The sequence below is a fragment of the Mustela nivalis genome, assembly GCF_964662115.1.
Source record: "Mustela nivalis genome assembly, chromosome: 4".
Classification (NCBI taxonomy): Eukaryota; Metazoa; Chordata; class Mammalia; order Carnivora; family Mustelidae; genus Mustela; species Mustela nivalis.
The window spans coordinates 87,261,396-87,286,002 of NC_139023.1; the positions used below are offsets into that span (position 1 = coordinate 87,261,396).

At 39.9% G+C, this 24,607-nt stretch overlaps 1 protein-coding gene across 6 annotated transcripts in view; it reads left to right on the forward strand.

Moving 5' to 3' along the window:
* The window catches only part of TRPC3 (transient receptor potential cation channel subfamily C member 3), a 72,356-nt gene that overhangs the window by 6,191 nt on the left and 41,558 nt on the right, over positions 1-24,607 (forward strand). For all 6 annotated transcript variants that reach the window (XM_082726778.1, XM_082726779.1, XM_082726780.1 and 3 more), the window contains exons 2-3: positions 13,612-14,383; positions 21,097-21,285. In XM_082726778.1, coding sequence (XP_082582904.1) covers positions 13,612-14,383; positions 21,097-21,285 — 961 coding nt within the window. The remainder of the gene's footprint in view (positions 1-13,611; positions 14,384-21,096; positions 21,286-24,607) is intronic.

Here is a 24,607-nt window from a genome sequence, read left to right on the forward strand (position 1 = left end):
CCCTCAACACCACACAGTGTAAGTTTGGCATGGAAGCCAGGTTAGCGGCCCTTGCAGGATGAGCACATAAGAGTCTGGCCCCACATAGAAGATCTGGAGTTGTAAACTATGGGTGACCAACTTCACACTTGGGCATAAGGGGCTCAGCAGTGACTTTATGAGAATAATGAGGATTGGTATAGTGTTTTGTCTTTAATTTAGCATCTAGGCCAGGGATGTCTGTCTACAGTTACTTAAACAAAAGAAATCCCTGATTAAAAAGTAAACTTTCCTACTTTTCACTATTCAAATAATAGCTGATAGTATGGATTTGGTCTTAAATCTTTTAAAAAATGAGATTTTAAAAAATGAGATTTAAATGTCCACAACTATATGACTTGTTAAGGAAAGGGCATGACGATGCTAATATTCATAGCAGTTGGTTTTTCTAAATATATTTTGTCAAGTAGTAATGGTACATAGGGATTCTGTTGAAAAGTAGGTTGCAGAGTGATGAGACAGGAACAAGCATCTAAAAATGTAAGACCTGGGCACCTGGGTGGCTCAGTGGGTTGAGCCTCTGCCTTTGGCTCAGGTCATGATCTCAGGGTCCTGGAATAGAGTCTCTCATTGGGCTCTCTGCTCAGCAGGAAGCCTGCTTCCCGCTCTCTCTGCATGCCTCTCTGCCTACTTGTGATATCTCTCTTTCTGTGTCAAAAAAATAAAATCTTAAAAAAAAACCAGTAAGACTTTTGACTTAGGATATAGATGATAGTGATAGAAAACCAGATTCCTTTGCTTCTAATAGTATTAAAAGTATATATATGTACATATATATAATCAGTTTATATGTATATTATATAAGGTCTTAATATGTATATAATAGCATCTAATATATTTTAGTAGCCAAATATGGACTTTTTTTTGGTGAGTAGAAGATTTTTATTTTATTATTGAGTTTATTTTATCTCAATTCTTGTTCAGTTACACACTGAATTCATATTTGACTTCTAGTTTCATTATTCATTTAATATTCCTGAAATAATAAACATTAGCTTTAGAAAGTATTGTGAAAGTTTATTTTTGAAGATAAGCTTCATTATTAGAGCTTCTTAATTTTAAGATTTATCTCCATATTCTGTTAAATATCACTTTAATATCAAAATTAAGAGATGTGGGATTCATCAGATAGTTTTTTGTGGTGTAACTAAAAATCAAATGTGATTAAGCAAAAATCTGCCTTGAAAGAAGAATAACTGCTTACATTACTTTAACTTCTGATTATTAATTTATATTATTTGTGACTTTTATAGAAGAATTATTCTAATTCCCCTCTGCCTCTATTTCCACACATATTCATATGTAACAAAAAGTTTTCTTTAACTAGAGGGGAAATTTGTCTGTTCTCTGGATTTAAGCACTCATGCATCTGTGCACCCCTGGCTCCAATAGGTAGATAGGCATATTAAAAACCAGCTGTATAGAGATAAAGGGAGGAGGTCTCTGCCTTTAAGGTGTTACAGTATCATTGTAGAGCCAGGCATGAAAGCAGATAATTAAAAAGCAATACAGGGGCGCCTGGGTGGCTCAGTTTTTGGCTCAGCTCAGGTCATGATCCTAGGGTCCTGGGATTGAGTCCCACATCAGGCTCCCTGCTCAGTGGGGAGCCTGCTTCTCCCTCTCCCACTCCCCCTGCTTGTGCTATATTTCTCTCTCTGTTAAATAAATAAAAACTTAAAAAAAAAAAAGGCAATGCAACAGTCAGTTTAACAGAATTGACACAAAACACAGTTCCTGGAAGCAGAAACATCTAAGTTCTAGAAGGTACATGAGTTTCAGAAGTATTATCATGTCATGCAGGCAATGATTAGGGGCCCTCCCTTCTGCTCCCAGTGGAAGAAGGAACACACTGTTAAGTGGCCCTTTTGCTTTTCTGGTTTTGGCTGCTGAGGGGTCTGGCAAAGAGCTTTCGAGAGGGATGACAAGGAAAGTGATGAAGAGGGAAGACCGGAGCTTTCCTCCTTAAATATACAATAGCCTCTTTTCTCTGACTTGGCGATTACGGCATAAACCCAAATTAGCATTGTCTAATAGATTTATTAAACTCATACCTAGAGGATTCTGAATATAGCACAGGCCAACAGAAACTGTCAGGAAATTAATTACTGTGGAGACCCAGATATCTCTCCAGACTTCTTGTAAGTGCTGGAATCTCTAACTTTTTTTTTTTTTTTTTTTTTTTTTTTTTTTTTTTTTGGTGGGATGAGAATCTTTAGACATGAAAGCTATGCTTTCCTGTTTCTTACATGGAACTCCTTATCTTGTTGGTTTGGTTGCTGCTGTGCTGGTGTGGTGTGGGTAGCTGTGAGCTTAGCGTAGGCAATATGGGACCTGGGACTCCCCTTAGCTCCGTACCCTATACACCAAGCAGTTAAATAGATTGGGCTGCCTTCCTCTAGCCTTGCATGCTGATGCCCTTCGGGGATATACTGAAGTTCAGAGTGTCCCCCACTCCACTTCTTCCCATCTCCAAATACACATAGTAAGAGATTTTCAAAACATGTGTTTTTGATGACACCACTGAGGCTGTTTGTGAGACGCCCTCCCTCCCTGCGAGCATGCTCACAGAAAAGCCAGATCCTGTAGATGTCAGGCGTCTCCAGAGACAGCACATTGACTGACAGCTGCCTGCTTGCCAGGGGGCCTATGAGGTTTGTCTGTTTTTTGACTTTCCTTCTCTGACTTTCTTGTCCTTTGTCAGCACCTGCTGCTTCCCACCACTCCCCCCTTATCGCCACTTCCAGTAATCACCACCCCCCAACACTGTAACATGGCCGTTGCTCTCTGATGCTTTCCCCCCACCACCTCCTTGTGCTTTTCACAGTACTTAGCTTATGTGGCTCCTTCTGTTCCTCTTGCCCTTCACAGAATGACGGACTGGATCCTGGCCGGTTGGCACGTTCACCTTCTTCAGTGGGGCGAACAGCTTCGTCAAAACAACTTAGGTGTTACCCTCATGGCTTTGGCACACACTGATGGTGTTATTAGTCTGTTTGCCAGCTTACTAGCTGAATTGAGTAGTTGGCTAATTCTCCGTGTCAATAAAGGATTTGACTTCTTTAATAATGTTCATTTGTTGCTGAGTCCTAAAGAGATGGTGATTCAATCCAAAGAGCAGGTTTTTGAAGCTGCTCTTTCTAGAACCCAGATGTTCCAAAATGTAAACTAAGCATACATTTTAATAACAATATTTTGATCTGCAACCTTTATTCATTTTTTTTCTTATTCCCTGGAGACAGCATGGTAGAGTACAGAGCGCTGGGAAAGGACCTCTGCGCTCCCTTCTTCTAAGTCTTTATCCTTTAATGACCTTAAAGAAGTGACTTACCATTCTGACTGAGTCTCTTTGTCTATAGATTTAGTGTCAATTGGGCAGAAATAAGAGTAGGTCCAGGAATGGAAACAAAAGGAACTACCCAGAGGCAGGTGTAGCAGGGTCAAGAAATGAAAAACTTAGATGCGCAGCCACGTGTTGCTTCTGTAATTTACCTGTGATAGGTCTTTCTCTTCAACCTCCCTTCTGCTGACCAGGAGAGAAAAAAAAAAAAATGAACCAAATGTCCATTTCGTGGTTGAAATTCGTTTTTTAAATTTTGGGTTTTTTTCTGTTTGTTTGCTAAACAGACACTTATTCTCATCCAACAAGCAAATTAAACAATCAATCAATTAAGCAATTATGTTAATTGAGCAATTAAACAGTTATGTGAGTTAACAGGAGGGGAGACTTGCCCTACACTAATGCAGGGATGAGGTCAACTAGGACAGTGCCTCCTTGTGCCTCGAGTTCCTATCTAAGGAACTTTTGCTTACTGATTCTTCTCTCCAATCTCTACAAGGGGTCATAGTCTCCTTATGGTTCATATATACACCTCTACTTCAGGGCACTCTGGGGAGACGCTGTGAAGCCAATTTCATTGATCCTAATTTGATGTTATAAAGTAAATTTTCCTTTTAATAAATAGCATCTTGCTGGGGCGCCTGTGTGGCTCAGTGGGTTAAGCCTCAGCCTTCGGCTCAGGTCATGATCTCAGGGTCCTGGGATCGAGTCCCGCATCGGGCTCTCTGCTCAGCAGGGAGCCTGCTTCCTCCTCCTCTCTCTCTCTGCCTGCCTCTCTGCCTACTTGTGATCTCTGTCTGTCAAATGAATAAATAAAATCTTAAAAAAAAAAAAGCCCCTTGCTTGGGTAAAATAGCTCAGGCTCTCAGAAAGCACCCCTCCCCTGCCTCGCTGTCCTCTGTAGCATCTGGACACTGGAGGAAGGGAATTTATGTGTTCCTAGAAGAAAGAAAGAGTTGTTGTCCTCTGATTCTTCTGGTCTTTGGGTGAGGTTCATTGTCTACTTGGGTGCTGCTTGTCAGTGAAAAGCACTCGATCTTGGCTGACTTGCCTTTGTTAGAACCCAGACATTCTCCTTGGCATATATGGTTTGAGCTCAGCTTCCAGGAGCTCCTGAGCTCTAATCCAGCTTACAGCACCAGTGGTGTCCCTAGTCAGGGAAGAGGGTCTCTGGCTCTCAGCACAGGGTCCACACCACATGGGAACTTAGGGTGGCTTAAGAAATCCCACACCATTCCCTACTTAACTGAGCTGGGCTGTCCCAGATCTCTTGCCCTCAGTGGTTCCTCACTTTCTTGACTCTACATCTTAATTTTTACTTTCCTATTTTTTCTTTCTTCTGTTAGGACAAGAAGCGTCATGGCTTTGCAGTCAGAAGCTGTCTTGTCTGGGTATTGAGAACATTCTATGATCAGGTTCCTTTAGAACTAATTAGAGAGATAAAGGAACGGAGCGAATCTTTCCTCAAGACAATTTCTCTCTTTCCTAGATTCTGCTTGCAAAATCCCATTTTTCCAACAAAAAGCTGAAAATTACCTTATTCTTTCTCTTTGCATGCCTCTAAATTTTGTCTTCTCTGCTTCTCCCTTAAACTCACCCACCTAACTCTAACTAACCACTCGCCCGTCCCCCTACCACAGCTCTCCAGCTACCCCCTCAGCAAGGCGTCCTGAGTCAACCAGGGCAAAGGTACTATATTTGGAAAGACCAAAGAGAAAAGCACTTTACTACTTTTTTCCAAAAATACCCTTGACTGTATAGGAATACCCTTGACAGTATAGAAATAAGCAGGATAATGTGTTTATAGGACAGTGAGAAATGAATCTGAGGGGCAAGGAAAACAAGGTTGGCTGCTCAGCATCCTTGAAGGTCAATCGGAGGATTCTAGTTTGTTTGTGGTTGTTTAAGAGACCTGTGAGAGTAAAAGCAGAATTTAAAAAGAGCAAGATGCTGGGGATGGCTGTGGCATAAAAGGAGGAAAATTAGGAGTAGTTTGTGGCACCGGAAAGAATCTGGAGTCAGACAGACCCCAGTTGAAGCCCAGATTGTGTTTTTGCTATCTGTGTTATGGTGGGCAGGTTTTTTAAATTCCAGTTTTCTGGAATTAATACCTGATTCATAACTAAATGGAAATTAAATATGATAGTAACTAAATGGGAGTTAAATACGATAGCACAAAAGACGTACCTATATGCCAGGTGCTGAGTCAAGTTTAGTAGTTTTCCTTCCTGTCATCTTTGCTGGAAAGCTGTAATAATCCAGCTATGATTGGTTAAAGATCTGGAGAACGGTGCTGGCAATGAGAATTGGAAGGGAGGGTCCAGTACAAGAAACATTCCAAAGCAGAAGCTTCAGAACTTTGAGACTGATAACATCAAGATGGTGAGTCATAGATGACCTTGAAATTGCTTAATCTGGGGGCACCTCGGTGGCTCAGTTGGTTAAGTAGCTGCCTTTGGCTCAGGCATGGGATCAAGCCCTGAACAGGGCTCCCTGCTCAGTGGGAAGACTACTTCTCTCTCTCTCTCTGCTTGCTGCTCCCCCTGCCTGTGCTCTCGCGCTCTCTCTCTCTCTCTGTGTCAAATAAATAAAATCTTTAAAAAAATAAAAAAGTTGCTTAATCTGGAGGGGGTGCTTGTTAAGGGAGAGGGTGAGTTGGGACATTTTAGAGTGACCCAGGGACAGATAATTTTACATGTGGGATTTGAGGTCAAGGGAGAGGACAGAGCCTGGGAAGAGATTTGGGAGCTCAATGGAACAGATAGTTTTTGAGTACTTACTCCCTATGGGTCCCTGGATAATGACAAATAAGCATTATCTGGCTATGCAGTAATATGTGCACATGCAAGGGGATATTTATTAAGACTATGTTTCTTTAAAAAAGAATTCATGTAACCATAAAAAGATATAGAGCACCTGGAATACAGGATAATTGATTTTACATCTGTGTGAGAGATCATTTCGGAGGAGAAAAAAGTACGTACCAGAAATCTGAGGTAGAATAGTGATGGTAACTGAGTACTTTTAGATCTTGGCTAAATTACTGTATTTCCTGGGGGGAGAGGGGAAGGCAAGGGTCATATAGTTTATATATTTTATGGTTTTTATATTATTATATAGTTATATAGTATTATATACTGTAATATATAGTATTATATAGTTATGTATATTATTATATAGTTTATATATTATTAGATTATCAGAAGCAAACTGATCTGGAGAGAGGCCTATTAATACACAATTCTAGGATAATTTTAGTACTTGAATCCTCATAAAAGACACAGTGGTTATGGATATGATAATAGATGACCTCTTTAACCCTTTAAATGGATTTTGAAGAAGACATAGTAACTAACCTTTTAAAAATATCAATCCTTGATAAAAACAAGGGCATGACATTAAAGAGTCACTGGTGAAGGCATTTTGCAGGCTTCTCATTTGACTCAGGGACTTGCTTCCTGAATTTCAAATTTTAAATGGTAATAAAACAAAGGGAACCTAAAGGAACATAAAGCCTCTTGTCCCTTAGGCTGCACTGCCCACACATGTTATTTCAAGTTTACTTTTGGCAGAGCCAGTATAACAGATGTTTAAAGATCTCATAGTCTGGGGTCATTGATTCAGGAAAATCCCATTGTTTTTATGCTGCAGGTTCCCAACTTTTAGTGTGCTTGGGAGTTTCAAAGGATGCTCGTTGAAAATAAACATTCCTGGGCACCTGGGTGGCTCAGTTGGTTGAACATCTGCCTTCAGCTCAGGTCATGATCCCGGAGTCCTGGGATCGAGCCCTGCATCAGGCTTCTTACTCCTTGAGGAGTCTGCTTCTCTTTCTGCCCCTCCCCTCTGCCTATGCATTCACTCTCTCTCTCTCTCTCATGCTCTCTCTTACGCCCTCTCTCAAATAAATAAATAAAATCTTTTAAAAAAATTAAAATGCATATTCCATATCCCCAAAGAGATTCTGATTTAGTTAATCTAATATGCGTCCCAGAAATCTGCACTTTAATAGGCATTGCAAGTGATCTTGGAGCAGGTGGTCCTCATGTCACATTTAGGGAAACATTGTTAGAAGTCAGATGAGTTTATGTCAGAGTTACAAAAACTGAGGAGTGTTACTCGTATTTTTACCTCTGAATGGAATGGAGCAAAGGGTTGCCTTTGGGTACACCAAAGTATCCAAAGTATTTCTCAGAAAGAACTTCTTAAGTGTTTGGAGAAGTGCCAAGAACCCAAAGTTTGTTTCATATAGCATGCATTTTTTTTTTTTTTCTTAAGATGTATGGTCACTGTCTTACTCAGCTGGGGCTGTCTGCAAAGTACCATAGACTGCCTTAAACAACAAAAGTGTTTTTTTCTCATTGTTGTGAGGGTCAGAAGTCCGAGATCATGGTGCCAGTATGGTCAGTTTTCAGTGAAAGCTCTCTGTTCCTGGCTTGCAGGTGGCTGTTTTCTTGCTGGGTCCTCCCCTAGTGGATGGGGGTGGGGTGGGGGACTTAAGGTGGGGAGACAAAGGGTGGGAAAGAACATGAGACCACTCTGCTGTTTCTTCTTGCAAGGGCACTGATCCCATCATGTAAGCTCTCCCCTCATAACCTCATCCAATCATAATCGCCTCCAAACCTCCCAAAGGCTCATCCCCAAATGCCATCACACTGGGAATTAGGGTTTAAGCATATGGATTTCTGGGGGTACCAGTTCAGTCCACAGCAGACAGATATTACCAGCAATCCATATCAGCCTGAGCTTACACTGGTACTTGTAGAGCATCTGGTATAGGTCAGTGGTCACTTCAGTGCTCTTACAAGAAAGAAGGCCCTGTGCAATGGACCCTTGCAGGGCTGAATGAGTCAGCCCACTGGATGAGGATCCGAAGGTAAGAAACTATCTGGCAAAATCATTTCAGTGTTAGTATTACTAAAGCAGGGCATCCTCTCCCTTTCACCCTCGTTGCTTCCTTATTTCTCATGCTAGAGGAGATGCATTGTCAAGACCAGCTGACATTGGGGCCATGTTTATGATTGTGGACAAGTTGAATTCAGTGTGACTCACACCATTCTATCATTCCAGATTAATGATGGGTCCCAGAAATCTGCATTTTAATAGGCACTCCAAATGATCTTGGGGCAGGTGGTCCTCATGTCACATTTAGAGAAACAGTGTTAGAAATCTTTTTTTTTTCCCCAAAGTCACTTCCTATATGGACTCACCATGAAGATAAGTAGCATTAGATCAGCTCTTTTATTTTGAAATAGCTGTATAATTTGTTCTAATTCAGAAATTGACTTCACACTTAACTCAGTGTTAGAATATTTTAAAGATAAAATCAAAATGACTCATGTGATATGTGTTGTATAGTACTAATATACCACATTTCAGCACAAATACATAATATGGAGATATTAGTTCTAAAAGAGGAAGAGATACTAAGAAAAAACTTCTAAATACTAAGAAATGTAAAGAAAAATTCATTAAAAATCATATTCCAGTATTTTAAAATCACACTTTTTGGAGAGAAAAGGTGGGGTTTTTATAAGTGATTTTTGTTGTAGATAGCAATCATTAGATAAAAAGCCCTGTCCATTAAGATGTGACACCTTAATAATGAGTTTATTTCCCCCAAGATAATGCATTTGAGTATAGATTGGAACTCTTCAGACATATATACTCTGCAAATATCTTCTGCAGTTATAGAAAATGTTAGTATCATTGGTAAGCATAAAATTCATCTTTTATGCCATATGGAAATTCTAGCCATTTGAAGAATTCCAGTTTGTAGCTTCATAGTAAAAATATGAACCCAGTAAGTCAGTACCATTAGGAGTAACAAAACATACTCACCTGCCACAATAACAGTATTTATCAGATTTGTTCAAAATCTTGTAATAGGGGGCGCTTGGGTGGCTCAGTTGGTTAAGCCACTGCCTTCAGCTCAGGTCATGATCCCAGTGTCCTGGGATCTAGTCCCACATCAGGCTCCCTGCTCCATGGAGAGTCTGCTCCCTCTGACCTTCTCCCCCTCATGGTCTCTCTCAAATAAATAAATAAAGTATTAAAAAAATAAAACCTTGTAATAGAGTTTGGTCTTGAAACAAAGTTCTCTTTGATGCAGTTCAGTGAATGCTATTTCCCAGTTCTTGTCCCGCATCAGGCTCTCTGCTTAGCGGGGAGGCTGCTTCCCTCTCTCTCTCTCTGCCTGTGTCTCCGACTACTTGTGATTTCTCTCTGTCAAATAAATAAATAAAATCTTAAAAAAAAAAAAAAAGTCATCCTCAAACCAACACACACACACACACAAAACACACCACAGACCCAATCCAGTCTTGCACCTCCTTGTCTCCCACACTCACCATACACTCCACATACCTCACTCAGCATGCTACCCTACACAACATACATCCATACTACACTGATAGGGCATTTCATTAGTTTCAGAAAGATTATAATGTAATGGTTGCCAATAAGCACCCATATTTAAAAATTTTTGTCAACTAAGGGATTAAAATATATAAGCATTAAAAACATGAATTTTATTTTTATTTATTTTTACTTTTTTATTTTAATTTTTATTTATTTTTTAAAATTTCTTTTCAGTGTTCCAGAATTCATTGTTTATGCAGCACACCCAGTGCTCCATACAATACATGCCCTCCATAATACCCACCACCAGGCTCACCCAACTTCCCATCCCCTCCCCTCAAAAACCCTCAGTTTGTTTCTCAGAGTCCACAGTCTCTCATGATTCGTCTCCCCCTCCAATTTCCCCCAACTGACTTCTCCTCTCCATCTTCCCATATCCTCTGTGCTATTCCTTATGCTCCACAAATAAGTGAAACCATATGATAATTGACTCTCTCTGCTTGACTTATTTCACTCAGCATAATCTCTTCCAGTCCTGTCCGCGTTGATACAAAAGTTGGATATGGAGGCATAATACTCCATTGTATATATGGACTATATCTTCTTTATGCATTCATCCATTGAAGGGCATCTTGGTTTTTCCCACAGTTTGGCGACTATGGCCATTGCTGCTATGAACATTGTTTTCACTACATCTGTATCTTTGGGGTAAATACCCAGTAGTGCATTTGCAGGGTCATAGGGAAACTCTATTTTTAATTTCTTGAGGAATCTCCACACTGTTTTCCAAAGTGGCTGCACCAACTTGCATTCCCACCAACAGTATGGGAGGGTTCCCCTTTCTCTACATCCTCTCCCAACATTTGTTGTTTCCTGTCTTGTTAATTTTGGCCATTCTAACTAGTGTAAGTTGGTATCTCAGTGTGGTTTTGATTTGAATCTTCCTGATGGCTAGTGATGATGAACAATTTTTCATGTGTCTGTTAGCATCTGTATGTCTCCTTTGGAGAAGTGTCTATTCATATCTTCTGTCCATTTTTTGATATGATTGTCTGTTTTGTTTGTGTGGAGTTTGAGGAGTTCTTTATAGATCTTGGATATCAGCCCTTTGTCTGTACTGTCATTTGCAAATATCTTCTCCCATTCCATGGGTTGCCTCTTTGTTTTGTTGACTGTTTCATTTGCTGTGCAGAAACTTTTGATCTTAATGAAGTCCCAAAAGTTCATTTTTGCTTTTGTTTCCTTTGCTGTTGGAGACATATCTTGAAAGAAGTTGCTGTGGCTGATGTTGAAGAGGTTACTGCCTATGTTCTCCTCTAGGATTCTGATGGATTCCTGCCTCACATTGAGGTCTTTTATTCATTTCAACTTTATCCTTATGTATGGTGTAAGAGAATGGTTGAGTTTCATTCTTCTACACATAGCTGTCCAATTTTCCCAGTACCATTTATTGATGAGACTGTCTTTTTTCCACTGTATATTTTTTTCCCACTTTTCGGCCATAAAGTTGAAGGTTCATATCTGGGCTCTCTACTATGTTTATTTTTACTTTTTAAAAGATTTTATTTATATGAGAGTGAAAGCATGCACAAACAGGGGGGAACGGCAGGCATAGGGAGAAGTAGGCTCCCCACTAAGCAGGGAGCCCAGTGGGGGCTCAATCCCAGGACCCTGAGATCATGACCTGAGCTGAAGGCAGATGCTTAACCCACCGAACCGCCCAGGCACCTATGATGCATTTTATTTTTAATAGAAATATTCAAACTGCGTTTAAGAGTATTCAAAATGTGCAAAAGGGTATAAGTGGAGAGCAAAAATCTCCCTTCTCCTATGGCTCCTAAGTTCTACTTCTTAGAGCCCAGGTATAACTATAATTAAAAGCCTCTTGTGTTGCTTTCTGGAAATTGCTACAAATGCATAGGTATGTATGTGCATATTTATGTACACATATAAAGATGTATGTATATAAATGCCATATTTATTTAATTTTTAAAAGTTGACCACCTGACACTAGTTGAGCAGCTAGAATGGGGTGCCAGGCTAGCACTTTTGTCCTTGGAGTTAACATGCCTCTCTGGAATTCTTTGGTTATCACCTCTGAAGACCTAGGTTTGCCTGGCCACATTCCCTTGGTCTCCATATGGGGGAAGCCTTCTGCACTCCTCTCTTGGTTTGAGGTCAAGAGAGGTGAGAATGGAGCGGGGGCTGGTAACTGTCTCTGATTTCTTCTGCTCCCAGACCCCCAGGGAGAAGAAGAGTGTCCCCTTTAGCTAGTTTTCAGCCTGACTCTGTGAATATTGTTTTATCAATGGTGGAAAGTATTTCTGGAATATATATTACAGAAAGAAAGCATTTTTCTCCCTTAGCCATTCACTTTTAACTTGCCACTATTATTTGCTTCAAAATTCAGTAATGTAAAAAGAGCTTTATCTGGTATTTTTGGTTGCAACTCACACAGAAAACAAAAATCACAGATATTTTAAAGGAGCTTATCTTGAGCATTTCAGTCAGCAAGAATGTTAGAACTGGCTAAGGGTAAAGATGGAGATTTGTATTTATAATAACAGCCATTTAAATAGTAAAAGTAATCACAATGTTAAAAAAAGTAATCACAGTGTTAAAAATTATGTTGTTTATTTAGCATCATTTTTCAGAGACTCAGAACTTCTAAAAAAGCTTTTTGTTCATGTGCTAATGAGGAAACTCTGGAGCACTTTGTAAATTTCCATTTTACATCTGGGGTAAAGAAGTCCAAAGAAGTGAATTTACTCACCATCACAGAAATTAAAATGTGAACCTGAATCACTGTACAGATCAGTTTAATGACATCACTTTCATAATGCAGAAAAATCTCAATGAATGTGGTAGATATTAGGTACATTGTTCTGGATATTACAATTAATATCCAGTTGCTTTATTCATAAAATAATAGTAGTGATTTTATTTTTTTAAGAGAGATGGGGAGGGGGTTGGGTAGGGGCAGAGGGTAAGGGAGAGAGAAAGGGAGAGAGAGAGAATCTTAAGCAGACTCCTTGCCTAGTGTGAAGCTGGATGTGGGGCTTCGGGCTTGATCTCACAACCCTGAAGTCATGACCTAACCTAAAATAGAGAGTCAGAGGCTTAGCTGACTGAGCCACCCAGGTGCCCCAATAAGTAGTGATTTTTAAACCATAAATCATACTATATCCTTTTACTTCAAAGAGGCAATTATATAATATTGGTAATTAAACAACTCATTACAAAGTCACAGTTATTTTCAACAAAGTAAGTTAGGTTTTTTTGGGGGGGAGGGGATGGGGGCAGAGGCAAGATACCCTTAAGAGAAAACGATAACAAAGGTAAGATCCTGAAAGATCCTTGGCCTAAATCCTAGGCTACCCACCCCTGCCCCCATCAATTATTTTACTTAGTTAAAAATATGCAATGACTTGAGAGGATTCTTCTGTCCTAATTCCTGAAAAATTTGCTTTCTTTACCCTCAAATCCTAGTGCTTTGGTGCCAAGGACCTGCCAGACCTCTATTTTCAAGACTTTTAAGACTAGTATGGTTATTTATATGAGGTCCAGTGAGTTCCATCTTTACCAGAGCCACAAGGGAAGCATGGATGTCTGGACATTGTTTATATTATTATTTCTTCCAAATGCCATTTTCTTTTGAACAGGAACCCTCGTTCTGATAGGCTATAGGCTTCCCTCTGGGCCCAAGCAGTCCATATTAGGTACAGGTGTTAATTTCAGGTGCCTTGTTTAGCAACTAACCAGCTGCCCGCGGGCCCGCAGGTCGGCTGTAGGTGTTGCCTACTTAGAAAGGTCTGGATCTGTGGGAGGAAGCAATACGCCCTAACAGTCTACAGTTGTTTTTCATTGCTGCTGATTAGGTCCATGGAGGGAAGCCCATCTCTGAGGCGCAAGACGGTGATGCGGGAGAAGGGCCGGCGCCAGGCAGTCCGGGGCCCGGCTTTCATGTTCAATGACCGGGGCACGAGCCTTACCGCCGAGGAGGAGCGCTTTCTGGACGCTGCGGAGTATGGCAACATCCCTGTGGTGCGCAAGATGCTGGAGGAGTCCAAGACGCTGAACGTCAACTGCGTGGACTACATGGGCCAGAACGCGCTGCAGCTGGCTGTGGGCAACGAGCACCTGGAGGTGACGGAGCTGCTGCTCAAGAAGGAGAACCTGGCGCGGATCGGCGACGCCCTGCTGCTTGCCATCAGCAAGGGCTACGTGCGCATCGTGGAAGCCATCCTAAACCACCCCGGCTTCGCGGCCAGCAAGCGCTTGACCCTGAGTCCCTGTGAGCAGGAGCTCCAGGACGACGACTTCTACGCCTACGACGAGGACGGCACGCGCTTCTCGCCCGACATCACGCCCATCATCCTGGCGGCGCACTGCCAGAAGTACGAGGTGGTACACATGCTGCTGATGAAGGGCGCCAGGATCGAGCGGCCGCACGACTATTTCTGCAAGTGCGGAGACTGCATGGAGAAGCAGAGGCACGACTCTTTCAGCCACTCACGCTCGAGGATCAATGCCTACAAGGGGCTGGCAAGCCCCGCGTACCTGTCCTTGTCTAGCGAGGACCCGGTGCTCACCGCCCTGGAGCTCAGCAACGAGCTGGCCAAGCTAGCCAACATAGAGAAGGAGTTCAAGGTAAGCTCCGCGCTCCACCCCGGCTACCTTGCACGTTCATTCGCTTTCCTGCCGCCGCCTGGTGCCTTCCAAAGTTTGCTCTGGAATCAGTTTTGCCCAGCGGATTCAAAATATTGAGGGATTGGAAATGTCGTTCAGAAATGATTCGATGATTTCCCCCTCTCGGCATGGTGCTGTGATAAATTCGCTTTGGGCTTGGGTGTATACTGAATCAGAGAGCTATAGTTATGGGGCTGTTCTGTGTGGATGAGCATTAAGTAGAATGCAAGACCGCCCCTCCCACCCCCCACCCCTTTTGTTTAAAGGAGGGATTAGGTGTGACTTTTTGCCTCCCAAATTCTTCTTCCTCTTCTGTAGTTAGTGGTATAGTGGCACACAACACAGAAGGGTATTTAGTTTTGCACGAAGTGTTTATTGGCCCAAACATCTCTATAGCCCTTTAAATAGAAAGTCAAAAGACTAACATGAAATACAATTAAAGTCATTTTATTAATATGACAAAAATGCTTCTCCCTGAAATCCACAAATTATATTCAGAGTGGTGAGTCATAGACATTGGGTCAACACAGAAATACAAGGATAGCAAATTGTTTTGTGTTAATGGATTTTTTTTTAAATAAATGAACTTTTTTTCCCTGAACATCATTTCTAGTCCACAAGTAGTAGTATTTTTTAAATAAAATTTATACACGAATGATGGAACATTTTTATCTTTTATTCAGTTGCTACATCCTTGTATGTATTTTGGTTGGTTCTACCTATTAAATCTGGGGCAAAAGGAGATTTCATGGTTCTGGTGAAAGTCAGACTGTTTTTTCAGTAGGTTCTTGTCTCCTGTTGTCCACCTAAGAAGATTATTGTAGACATCAATTCCTTAAATTATTTTCTGGATACTGAGTTAATCTGCTTTTTAGTGTTGTGGTGTCAGATCACAGAAAGAGTGATTATTCTGTCTTTCAGATCTTATTACAGTTTTTCATACTTAAGTGAGATTTGCGCAAATGCAACTAGCAATATAATTCAGGTTAAGGGGTTGCAAAAAAATGGTATGAAACAATGAAATGAGCTATTAAGCCATGAAAAGACATGGAGGAACCTTACATGCATATGACTAAGTGAAAGAACCCAATCTGAAAAGGCTACATACTATATGATTCCAACTATCTGACATTCTGGAAAAGACAAAACTATGGAGAAATTAACAAGATCAGTATTGCTAGGAGTGAATGGGGGTGGGGGGATAAATCAGTGGAGCACAGAAGATATTTAGGGCACTGAAAATACTCTATGACATTATAATGATGGATACATGTTATACATTTATCTGAACCCACAGAATTTACACCAAGAGAGATCCCTAATGTGAACTATGGACTTTGAATGATTATGATGTGTCAGTGAAGGCCCATCAGTTGTAAGAAATGTACCACTCTGGTGAGAGATGTCAATGATGGAAGATGTACACGTTTTGGGGCAGGGCATATATGGAAACTATGTACCTTCCTCTTAATTTTATTTTGAACCTAAACCTGCTCTAGAAAAATGGTCTTTTTAAAAACAAAATCATGGGGTGCCTGGGTGGCTCAGTGAGTTAAAGCCTCTCCTTTCAGCTTGGGTCATGATCCCAGGATCTTGGGATCGAGCCCTGCATTTCTGTTCAGCAGGGAGCCTGCCTTCTCCTCTCTACCTGCCTCTCTGCCTACTTGTGATCTCTGTCTGTCAAATAAATAAATAAAATCTTAAAAATTTATATAAATCTTAAAAAATTTTTAAAAAACCAAAATCATGAAAAAAATGGCAGGAAAGTTTTGCATGTTTTTTGTTTCCCTTTCCCTACACACCAGATCACCTAGATATTCATCAACCTTCATCTTGTTCTGATAGAGATCTGGACTTAGCATAACTTGGTTATTATATTAAAATTTTTTCTGATGTAAGAGCTACACATATTTATTGTAAAAATGTGGAAAAATACAAAGAAAAAATATCACCTTTTATTTATTCTCGCTGAAGAGAATCATCATGTGATATTTGAAAAGATGTATTTTCTTGGACTCAAAACGAATTATTTATTTATTTATTTTTAAGCCATTGCTTTGAGTTGTCTCTGAGCAAATTGAAAACTTCAAATTCTGTTCAGAGAGAATAGAAAAGCATTGAAGTAAAAAAAGTTCTAAATATCGCTGTTTTGACCTAGTAATATAATTCTGAATTTATTTGCCACTATTTCAAATGTCACTCAAGCCCTTTTTTTTGCATTTGCTTAATAATATATTGAAAATCTATAAGAGTCTACAAAAGGGAATATTTTCTAATATTATGCTTTAATAATTTATAAAAGATGATGATGTTTGCAATTCTGCCCAGAGAAGTCATCTCAGTCAAGCGATAGTTTTAAAAATTTGTTATTCACAGTTTTCCCCTGAAGCTGGCTAAATCTGGATTGATATTACTTAGAACCTCCTTTACCCTAACTTGAAGAGTCACCTCTGATAACCTTTGAAATGTGGGAAAATATTACAAGAGGCAAAGAGAGAAAACATAACCGAATTTAAGAAAGAGTCCAGAAAGCTCCCAAGTATCTAGGGATATGCAAAAGTCATCTAAATCTCTCAGTTCCTTTTTCTGAACTATATGGAAAGCACTTGTGTAGCATGACCCTCTCTGAGCTGGGACGCAGATGGTTCTCCAGCAGTTACAGTCTCTAAGGACAAGTCTCTCTCTCCTGACTAAATGTTTCTTTTCTTTCCTATTCTCGCCTGTCCTTATTATTCCTTTCATCTCTTTGCCCTTTTGTCCTATGCTCCTGTCCATCCATCAGGGCTGTAGACAGACTGAGAAAATAGTGATTTCACAGCACAGACCCAGAGACTCTGAGCTTGAAAAGGGCAGTGGAAGTGAAGCTCATTTCTGAGATAAACAGGTCACCTAATTTGCCCTATTCCATGTGTTCACTATATTATTTCCATAGAGGGGATGCACTCAAAATACCAGCCTTGAAATGAAAAAATAAGATGTCCCTAGTGGAAAGGAAGTGATTTTTTTTTCCCTTTTTAGACACCTGTACCTGTTTCATCTTATCAATGGCCTGTAAGATTAGCATCTCATGCCTCAAATTGCCATTCCTTAGCTGCATCCAAGAAGGTTCTCAGGCAGTGTGTAGTTTTCAGAGTTCCTTGAGGAATTCAGGAGGCATGATGGCAAAAACATGTGAAGGTCATTACCCCTAAAGGTTGAACATTCTAGGGTATAGATTTAGATAAATTAATGGAGGACAGCCTGGTGACAGGTTATTAAAGAAATAGTTTGGATGTGCAAATGATGTCTGAAGCTATTCTGAGAAACAGAATATTGGGCAGGATGGACTCCAGGTCTAATCCTCCAAATGTCAGTGGTAAGAAAGCTAGTCATTTATTAAACTGTGAGAATGCAAAGTGAAGTTTCTCAATTCTGAGTCAATGATGCCCCCCCTTTTTTTAAAAAAAAAAGAAGAAGGCATTTACCTCCGCTGTGTCTCAGTTTCCTATCTTTAAATTAGAAAAGCAATTTTTAACTTACATCACAGTAGAGCTGTGAGGAAAAGTTAAAGAAATATAATCCAAAAGCAAGATGGCACTTTATAAAGTAGGAAGATATTCTAGGAGTCCTCTGGCTGTACAGACCTCTTATTTTACAACTGAGACCACAAAGCCTATTAGCCAAGGACCCAATCTGCTAAGCCTAGATTTAGGCATCTTGGGTCCTGGGTCTAGATATTCCATCTAACGCACTGTGTCTGATAACGCTGAGGTAATTCTATAGTATTTGTTGTGTACGAATCATGCTATAGCATATAAACCTCATAGCAGCAATATTGTATAGGCATATTCTCATCAGAGAGGCTAAGTAAATGCCACAGGATCAGACAGCTAATAGATGGTAGAAGCAGTGTTTGAACCCAGAAAGTCTAGCTTTAGATTTGTGCTTTTAACCACTATACTCTCCTGCCACTTTTGTTATCAGGGAAAGGATCTGACCGAACCAAGCCTCCTTAGAGCTGAATTTCAATTTTTCTCTTACAGATAAAAAGGGATTAGAATGATGATTAAACCATAAGCATTAAAATAAATCTGCTAAAACCTGTAGACAGGTTGTGACAAGGACGAGGCATCATCACCTGGCTTGAGCAGGTCTTCAGGACTTTGAGTTCCTGCTCTATAGGGAAGGTAGCAGGTCCTTGTGGTAACTTCATGGACAGCCATGGTATTAGAAGAGTTTCACAATGAAGATGATTAAGCAAAACTCAATTAAGAGAAAATTACTAGAAAATGCAGACCAGACAAATGGTCCAAGTCATGAAATAAGATACAGCTGAACCTTGTGGTAGAGCTAGTATCATCCTGCAATGCAGACTTCAGGTAGTTCCTTTTGCCACTGAGAAAAGGTTCTCTAGCTGTCCCCGTCCCTCTTTCCCTGGGAGCTCCACATATATTGATAAAGTGGCATCCCATGACCGCAAAAAAAGAAATTGCCGTTATCTCCAGCACTGATTATTTTCTGCACTTGGGCAACAGACTTCTTTCTGCAGGAAACGCTTACGGTGTTACGAAGACAAAGTGTTGTTTTTGCAATTCGTGTGACTGCCAGTTTTTGTTTCTTGATTGATATTTCCGTGGATGTGAACAAACCACACAGCTTTCTTTAAGACAATTTACTGATTATGATTTCTTGAAACAATGAGTTATTTTTCAGGTGTTACTGCAGAGGTGGCTACCATTTTCTTCAAGCATTGAAATAGTCTCTCTTTTTTTCCGATCAATGGAGAAAGGGCCATCCTATATTGTACCAAATCTTATAGAACAGTCTGAACTGAGGAGTACCATGAGGAAATTTCGTCTAAAAAAACTGCATTAAAAGGGGAGCTTTATATGGAAACAGACATGAATTTAATACTTCTTCTGGATGCTATAATAAAATATTTCATTAGTCTTTCAGGAATGGAAGGCAGATGGATATTTAACTGACATTCTGCATAGAAACCAGAGGCTGAACATTTTATTAATTTTATCAGTTGCATGGTACCAGCTTGAATGGAAACCAAAGATTGAGGTTTTTATTCATTTTATCTATTCTCTTATGAGGGGAGAAGGATTAACTGTAACTGTTCCTTATCTGAATTTCTGATATCTGAAATGGAAACTCTTCTAGACTGTGTAGCTTTAAACAGTCTTTTTTCTTTAGTTTAGTCAGTGACGTGATTTTTGCCATCAAGTCAGTTATTTATTTAAAGAAAAAAATTAGGGCTGCCTGGGTGGCTCAGTGGGTTAAGGCCTCTGCCTTCGGCTTGGGTCATGGTCCCAGGGTCCTAGGATCAAGCCCTGCATTGGGCTCTCTGCTCAGCAGGGAGCCTGCTTCCCTTCCTCTCTCTCTGCCTGCTTCTCTGCCTACTTGTGATCTCTGTCTGTCAAATAAATAAAAATCTTTTTAAAAAAAATAAATAAAAAATTAAAATTCTTCATGTTTTTGTTTTAAGTAGGATTTCTGGAAGCCTGGAAATTCTTCTGTGCTGGGCATTACTTGGTTATTAGACATGTACAGTATCTCAGGCCATATTGAAATGGGGAACTGTGTTTTCTTGAAGTGTGCCAAATCAGACCATCATCCAGTTAACTTTCTTACAAATTTTAGTGAAAGCCGTAGAAGTAGAACTGGGATTTCTGAAAGTAAGATACTTTCCCAACAGATGGTCATTGATACTTTGACTGGAACCAAAGGGCTAGAAATAGAACTCCATTCAGAAGGTAACAGGGAAGGCTGCCAAGTGACTTCCTTATCCCAGTCCATGGCACTATATAAATATGCTAATGAAATTAAAGATTCACAGATTATTTTTAGCAAGGTGTTAGTTCCAGTGGCCTGGAAATTTTCTCTCAGGTATTGATATTCTGCAACCCCTGAGAATTCAATTACATATAATCAGACATTTCTTTCCTTCCAGTTCTGCAGGACATGATAACCTTCAGACAAACAAGGAAAAATACCTCCTCTCTCTGTTGGTGCCTGTCCATCCCTTTTCATTCACTAGAAACCAGTCGTTCTTAAACATAAGTGTGTATCATAAACACATGGAGAGTGTGTTTACAGATTACTGAGCCCTCTCTTCAGTTTCTAGGTCAGAACAACGGAGATGGGATCCGAGAATACATTTCTAATACAAGCCCAGGTGCTGTTGAAGCTGCTGATTGTAGGACTACACCTTGAGAAGCTATGTCACCAACAAGGCAATGGAGAACGGAAACTGAACAAGTTATTTTCATGTGTAGTCAGTCTTCTATGTCAGATCACCACTTCAGAAAAATTACCATTTAAACCAATTTGCACTACAGAAATGGTTTTCTTTTGGCTCTAAGGAAACTATTGTTTATATGAGAGATGCAGCTCTTTTTGGTCCTTGGGTCTGTGCCCATTAGCATTTAGCCAACATCTCTTAATACAAACCAGGAACAAATGTGCATACCATTTTCAAAGTGGGTGCATTGCAGAAGATACTGGCTGAGATCGGGACTGGGGGCAAATCCCACTTGTGTCTAACTCAGCAAGCCTTGCGTCCATGTAGGAACAGTAGCTTCCAACCAGAAGAAGGGACCCCTTTTTGTAATTCACCAAAACTTTAAACACTTTCCATTGAATTAAAGCAAACTCCTTGAATTAAACTTTAAAACTCTTGTTCTTAGAATGACTATCGGAAACTCTCCATGCAATGCAAAGACTTTGTGGTGGGTGTGTTGGATCTTTGCCGGGACTCAGAAGAAGTAGAAGCTATTCTGAATGGAGATCTTGAATCCACAGAGCCTCTAGAGATACACAGGCATAAAGCTTCCCTGAGTCGTGTCAAGCTTGCTATTAAGTATGAAGTGAAAAAGGTGAGTGGTCTGCTTTTATCCAACACCATTTTGGAATAAACATGTAATATCAACGATGCTATAATCCCGAGAAAATGTTTTAAATTATAAAGATGTTATTGATTAAAAGATTTTTTTTTTGTCATGAAGGACGTTAAGTAAAATATGGTAAAATTGTGAGTCAGATATCTAGCTTCTGTAATCCTGTCTACTTTTTGTCTGCTGTGAGACCTTGGATAAGTCATAAAACTTCTTTAAACTTCAATTTCCTCATGTGAATGGAGGATAATCTCTCCTACCTCAGATAATACAATTACAGTGGAGTAAGATACACAAAAGAACTTTGTGGACTGCTCATTACAATGCAATTAAAAATAATAAAATGTTACTTGTATATATTTTTGTAAGTGACTGCTACAGCTGTCATGTTAATCCTTGTGACTAGCCTATGTCATTATCCATTTAACCTATAAAATAGGTGAAATAGATGATGGCATTTCTAATCTACAAGGAAACTAAGTTTTGCCAAGCTTAAATAATGTGTCTAAGTCCAAAGCCGTGGATACCAGAAATAAAATTTATGATTACTTTTTTACTCTGTTTATTGCAGGTAAACAGTTAAGTGTATATATTTGCTGCTTGTACAGGGCTTGTAAATCATGAAAATTATAGTTATGATGTTTTACTTTAATAAAAATCTCAGTTATCTATAACTTAGCAGCATTTATATGTTATATAACCAATATCTTTTTATCCTCTAAGAGAAACTGACAAATCACCAAGAAGTAAGCTGTTTTCAGGACTAGATCTAGTTTCAAGAACTGGTTAATCTCTGCATAGCTGAATTTTCTCTCCTCCCTGCATGGTGCTTAAGAGGGCAGGGAGCCAGCCTGCAGGGGTTCAAATCCTCAGTTAACCACCTATTCCCTGGGTGGCCATGGGCAAGTCACCCAGCCAGGCCAAGCCTCAGTCTGCTCAGTTAATGACGTAGGTACCACAAAAGCAACTGCTTTTTCAGTAGTTTATAAGATTATAAGAGCTAATGCATATAAAGTAATTAGCACAGGTCTAGTGCATGGGGACTATTCAACATGTATTAGCCGGTAACATTTCTACATTATGAAAATTCGTTCTCAGAATGATGACTCTTAAACAAGTTCAGCTTTTCGTCATCAAACACAGATTTCATGTTCATTGTGTTGGGTTCTGTCCTCAGTAGTAGACTATAGTCATTTTAGGCAGAAAGGAATTTAGTAAGGGATCTGAGGAGACTCACAGAATTATTAGAGATGGACGAACGAGGCTATGTAAGTTGTGCCTCCGGAAACCTTACTCGGAACCAGAGCCAGAACGGAAGCCTGTGCATATGCCGCTGACCTGTGGAACGGAGGAAAGTGTGGGCACCCTACCAGCAAGTGAGCGTGAGGGAAACTTCCTCTCTTTCCTCTTCTCTCCTTGTATGCGTGCACGTGTGCACACACACACACACACACACAAAGATTCTACCACAATCCAGAGAACTTTCACATACAGTGTTCACAAGGTTTTAGTCAACTATTAATGACAGATCTCCCATCAACTTAATAAGATGGGGGAAATGTGAAGATTCTTAGTAAATACTGATGTGAAATGACTTTTCAAGGAGTTGCCATTTAAAAGTAAATGGACTCAATTGCCTTCCTTTCAGAGGATTCTTTTATTTTTTTAATTTTTTATTTTTTATAAACATATATTTTTAGTCCCCAGGGGTACAGGTCTGTGAATCACCAGGTTTACACACTTCACAGCACTCACCAAAGCACATACCCTCCCCAATGTCCATAATCTCACCCCCTTCTCCCAAACCCCCTCCCCCCAGTAACCCTCAGTTTGTTTTGTGAGATTAAGAGTCACTTATGGTTTGTCTCCCTCCCAATCCCATCTTGTTTCATTGATTTTTCTCCTACCCACTTAAGCCCCCATGTTGCGTCACCACTTCCTCATATCAGGGAGATCATATGGAACTAGAGCGTATCATGCTTAGCGAAATAAGTCAAGCAGAGGATTCTTTTTTTTTTTTTAATTTAAGTTTTTATTTTTTAATTCCAGTTAACATATAGTGTAACGTTAGTTTCAGGTGTACAATATAGTGATTCAGCACTTCCATACAACACCTGGTGCTCATCGTAAGTGCCCTCCTTAATCCCCATCACCTGTTTCATCCATCCTGTCACCTTCCTCCCCGATGGTAACCATTGCTGTGTTCTCTGTAGTTAAGAGGCTGTTTCCTGGTTTGCCTCTCTCCCCCCACCCCATTCACTTGTTTTATTTCTTAAATTGCACATATGAGTGAAATCTTACAGTTCTTTCTTTCTCTAGAGCATTCTTACTAGTTGAGGTTTTCTATATTAAAGGAAAAAAGATAATTTTGAATAAGATTAATATTAAACCATTTTTAGAAATCTGTCTGGCCATTTATTCACAGATCTTGCAATACACACCTCTTTCCTTTAGTGCCTGAGAGGAGAGGATTGATTTCAGTTGTCACTGGTTCTTTATCATTACTTTGAAAGTGTCATATTAACAGAGACAGTTCATCTATAGATGTACTTCTGTTAACCAAACTGTCTTGAGACAGTGAATGTCTTCCTGGCATGTTAATCTTCAATAAATTGATGTATACTTTACAACGTATGAAGCGTCATTAATAATAAATTTGCTATCAGTCAAATAACTGCCAGGAAACAACAAAATAATATATTTGAAACTGAAAGGAGATTTAGGGCTTTGCAGGTGTTTGTGGGTTTGTTTGTTTTATGTTATAAAAGGAGTATTAGTTCAAGTATTTGATTTGGAAGCTTCACTTGGTGTATATAAAAACTTTATTCTAGCATGCCCAAAAAAGCCCCAAAGACTTCCTTCATTCTTCACAACATTCATGTGTCTCCATCTAGCAAGGAGGAAAGATACCCCATCCCTTCTGGTGCTTCCTTTTTCCTTCATCTCATTTCCAGTCCTGAAGCGAAACCACTTCTTGGGTTACAGTGGTACGTGAACGCTACCCACTGTGACACTGAGGTATTCTGAAAGGTAGTCCGCAGCTCTGAAAGGCACCATTTCCGCCTGAGTGGCAGGTGGACTCAGGGCGTGTGACTCAGGGTTCCCCAATTGGAGGGCTCGAGGAACAGGCCACATGTGAGGCATTGGGGTTTCAAAATATATGTGATAGAATTTTTTTCTCCTGATAACATAATAAACTTATATTTATTCAAATCAATTCATAATTCCACCAAGGAAACCTGTTTTGTGTAATGGTAAGCTGTTTCCCACAAGAGATTCAGGAAGTCTCTTCTGCCACGTGCCC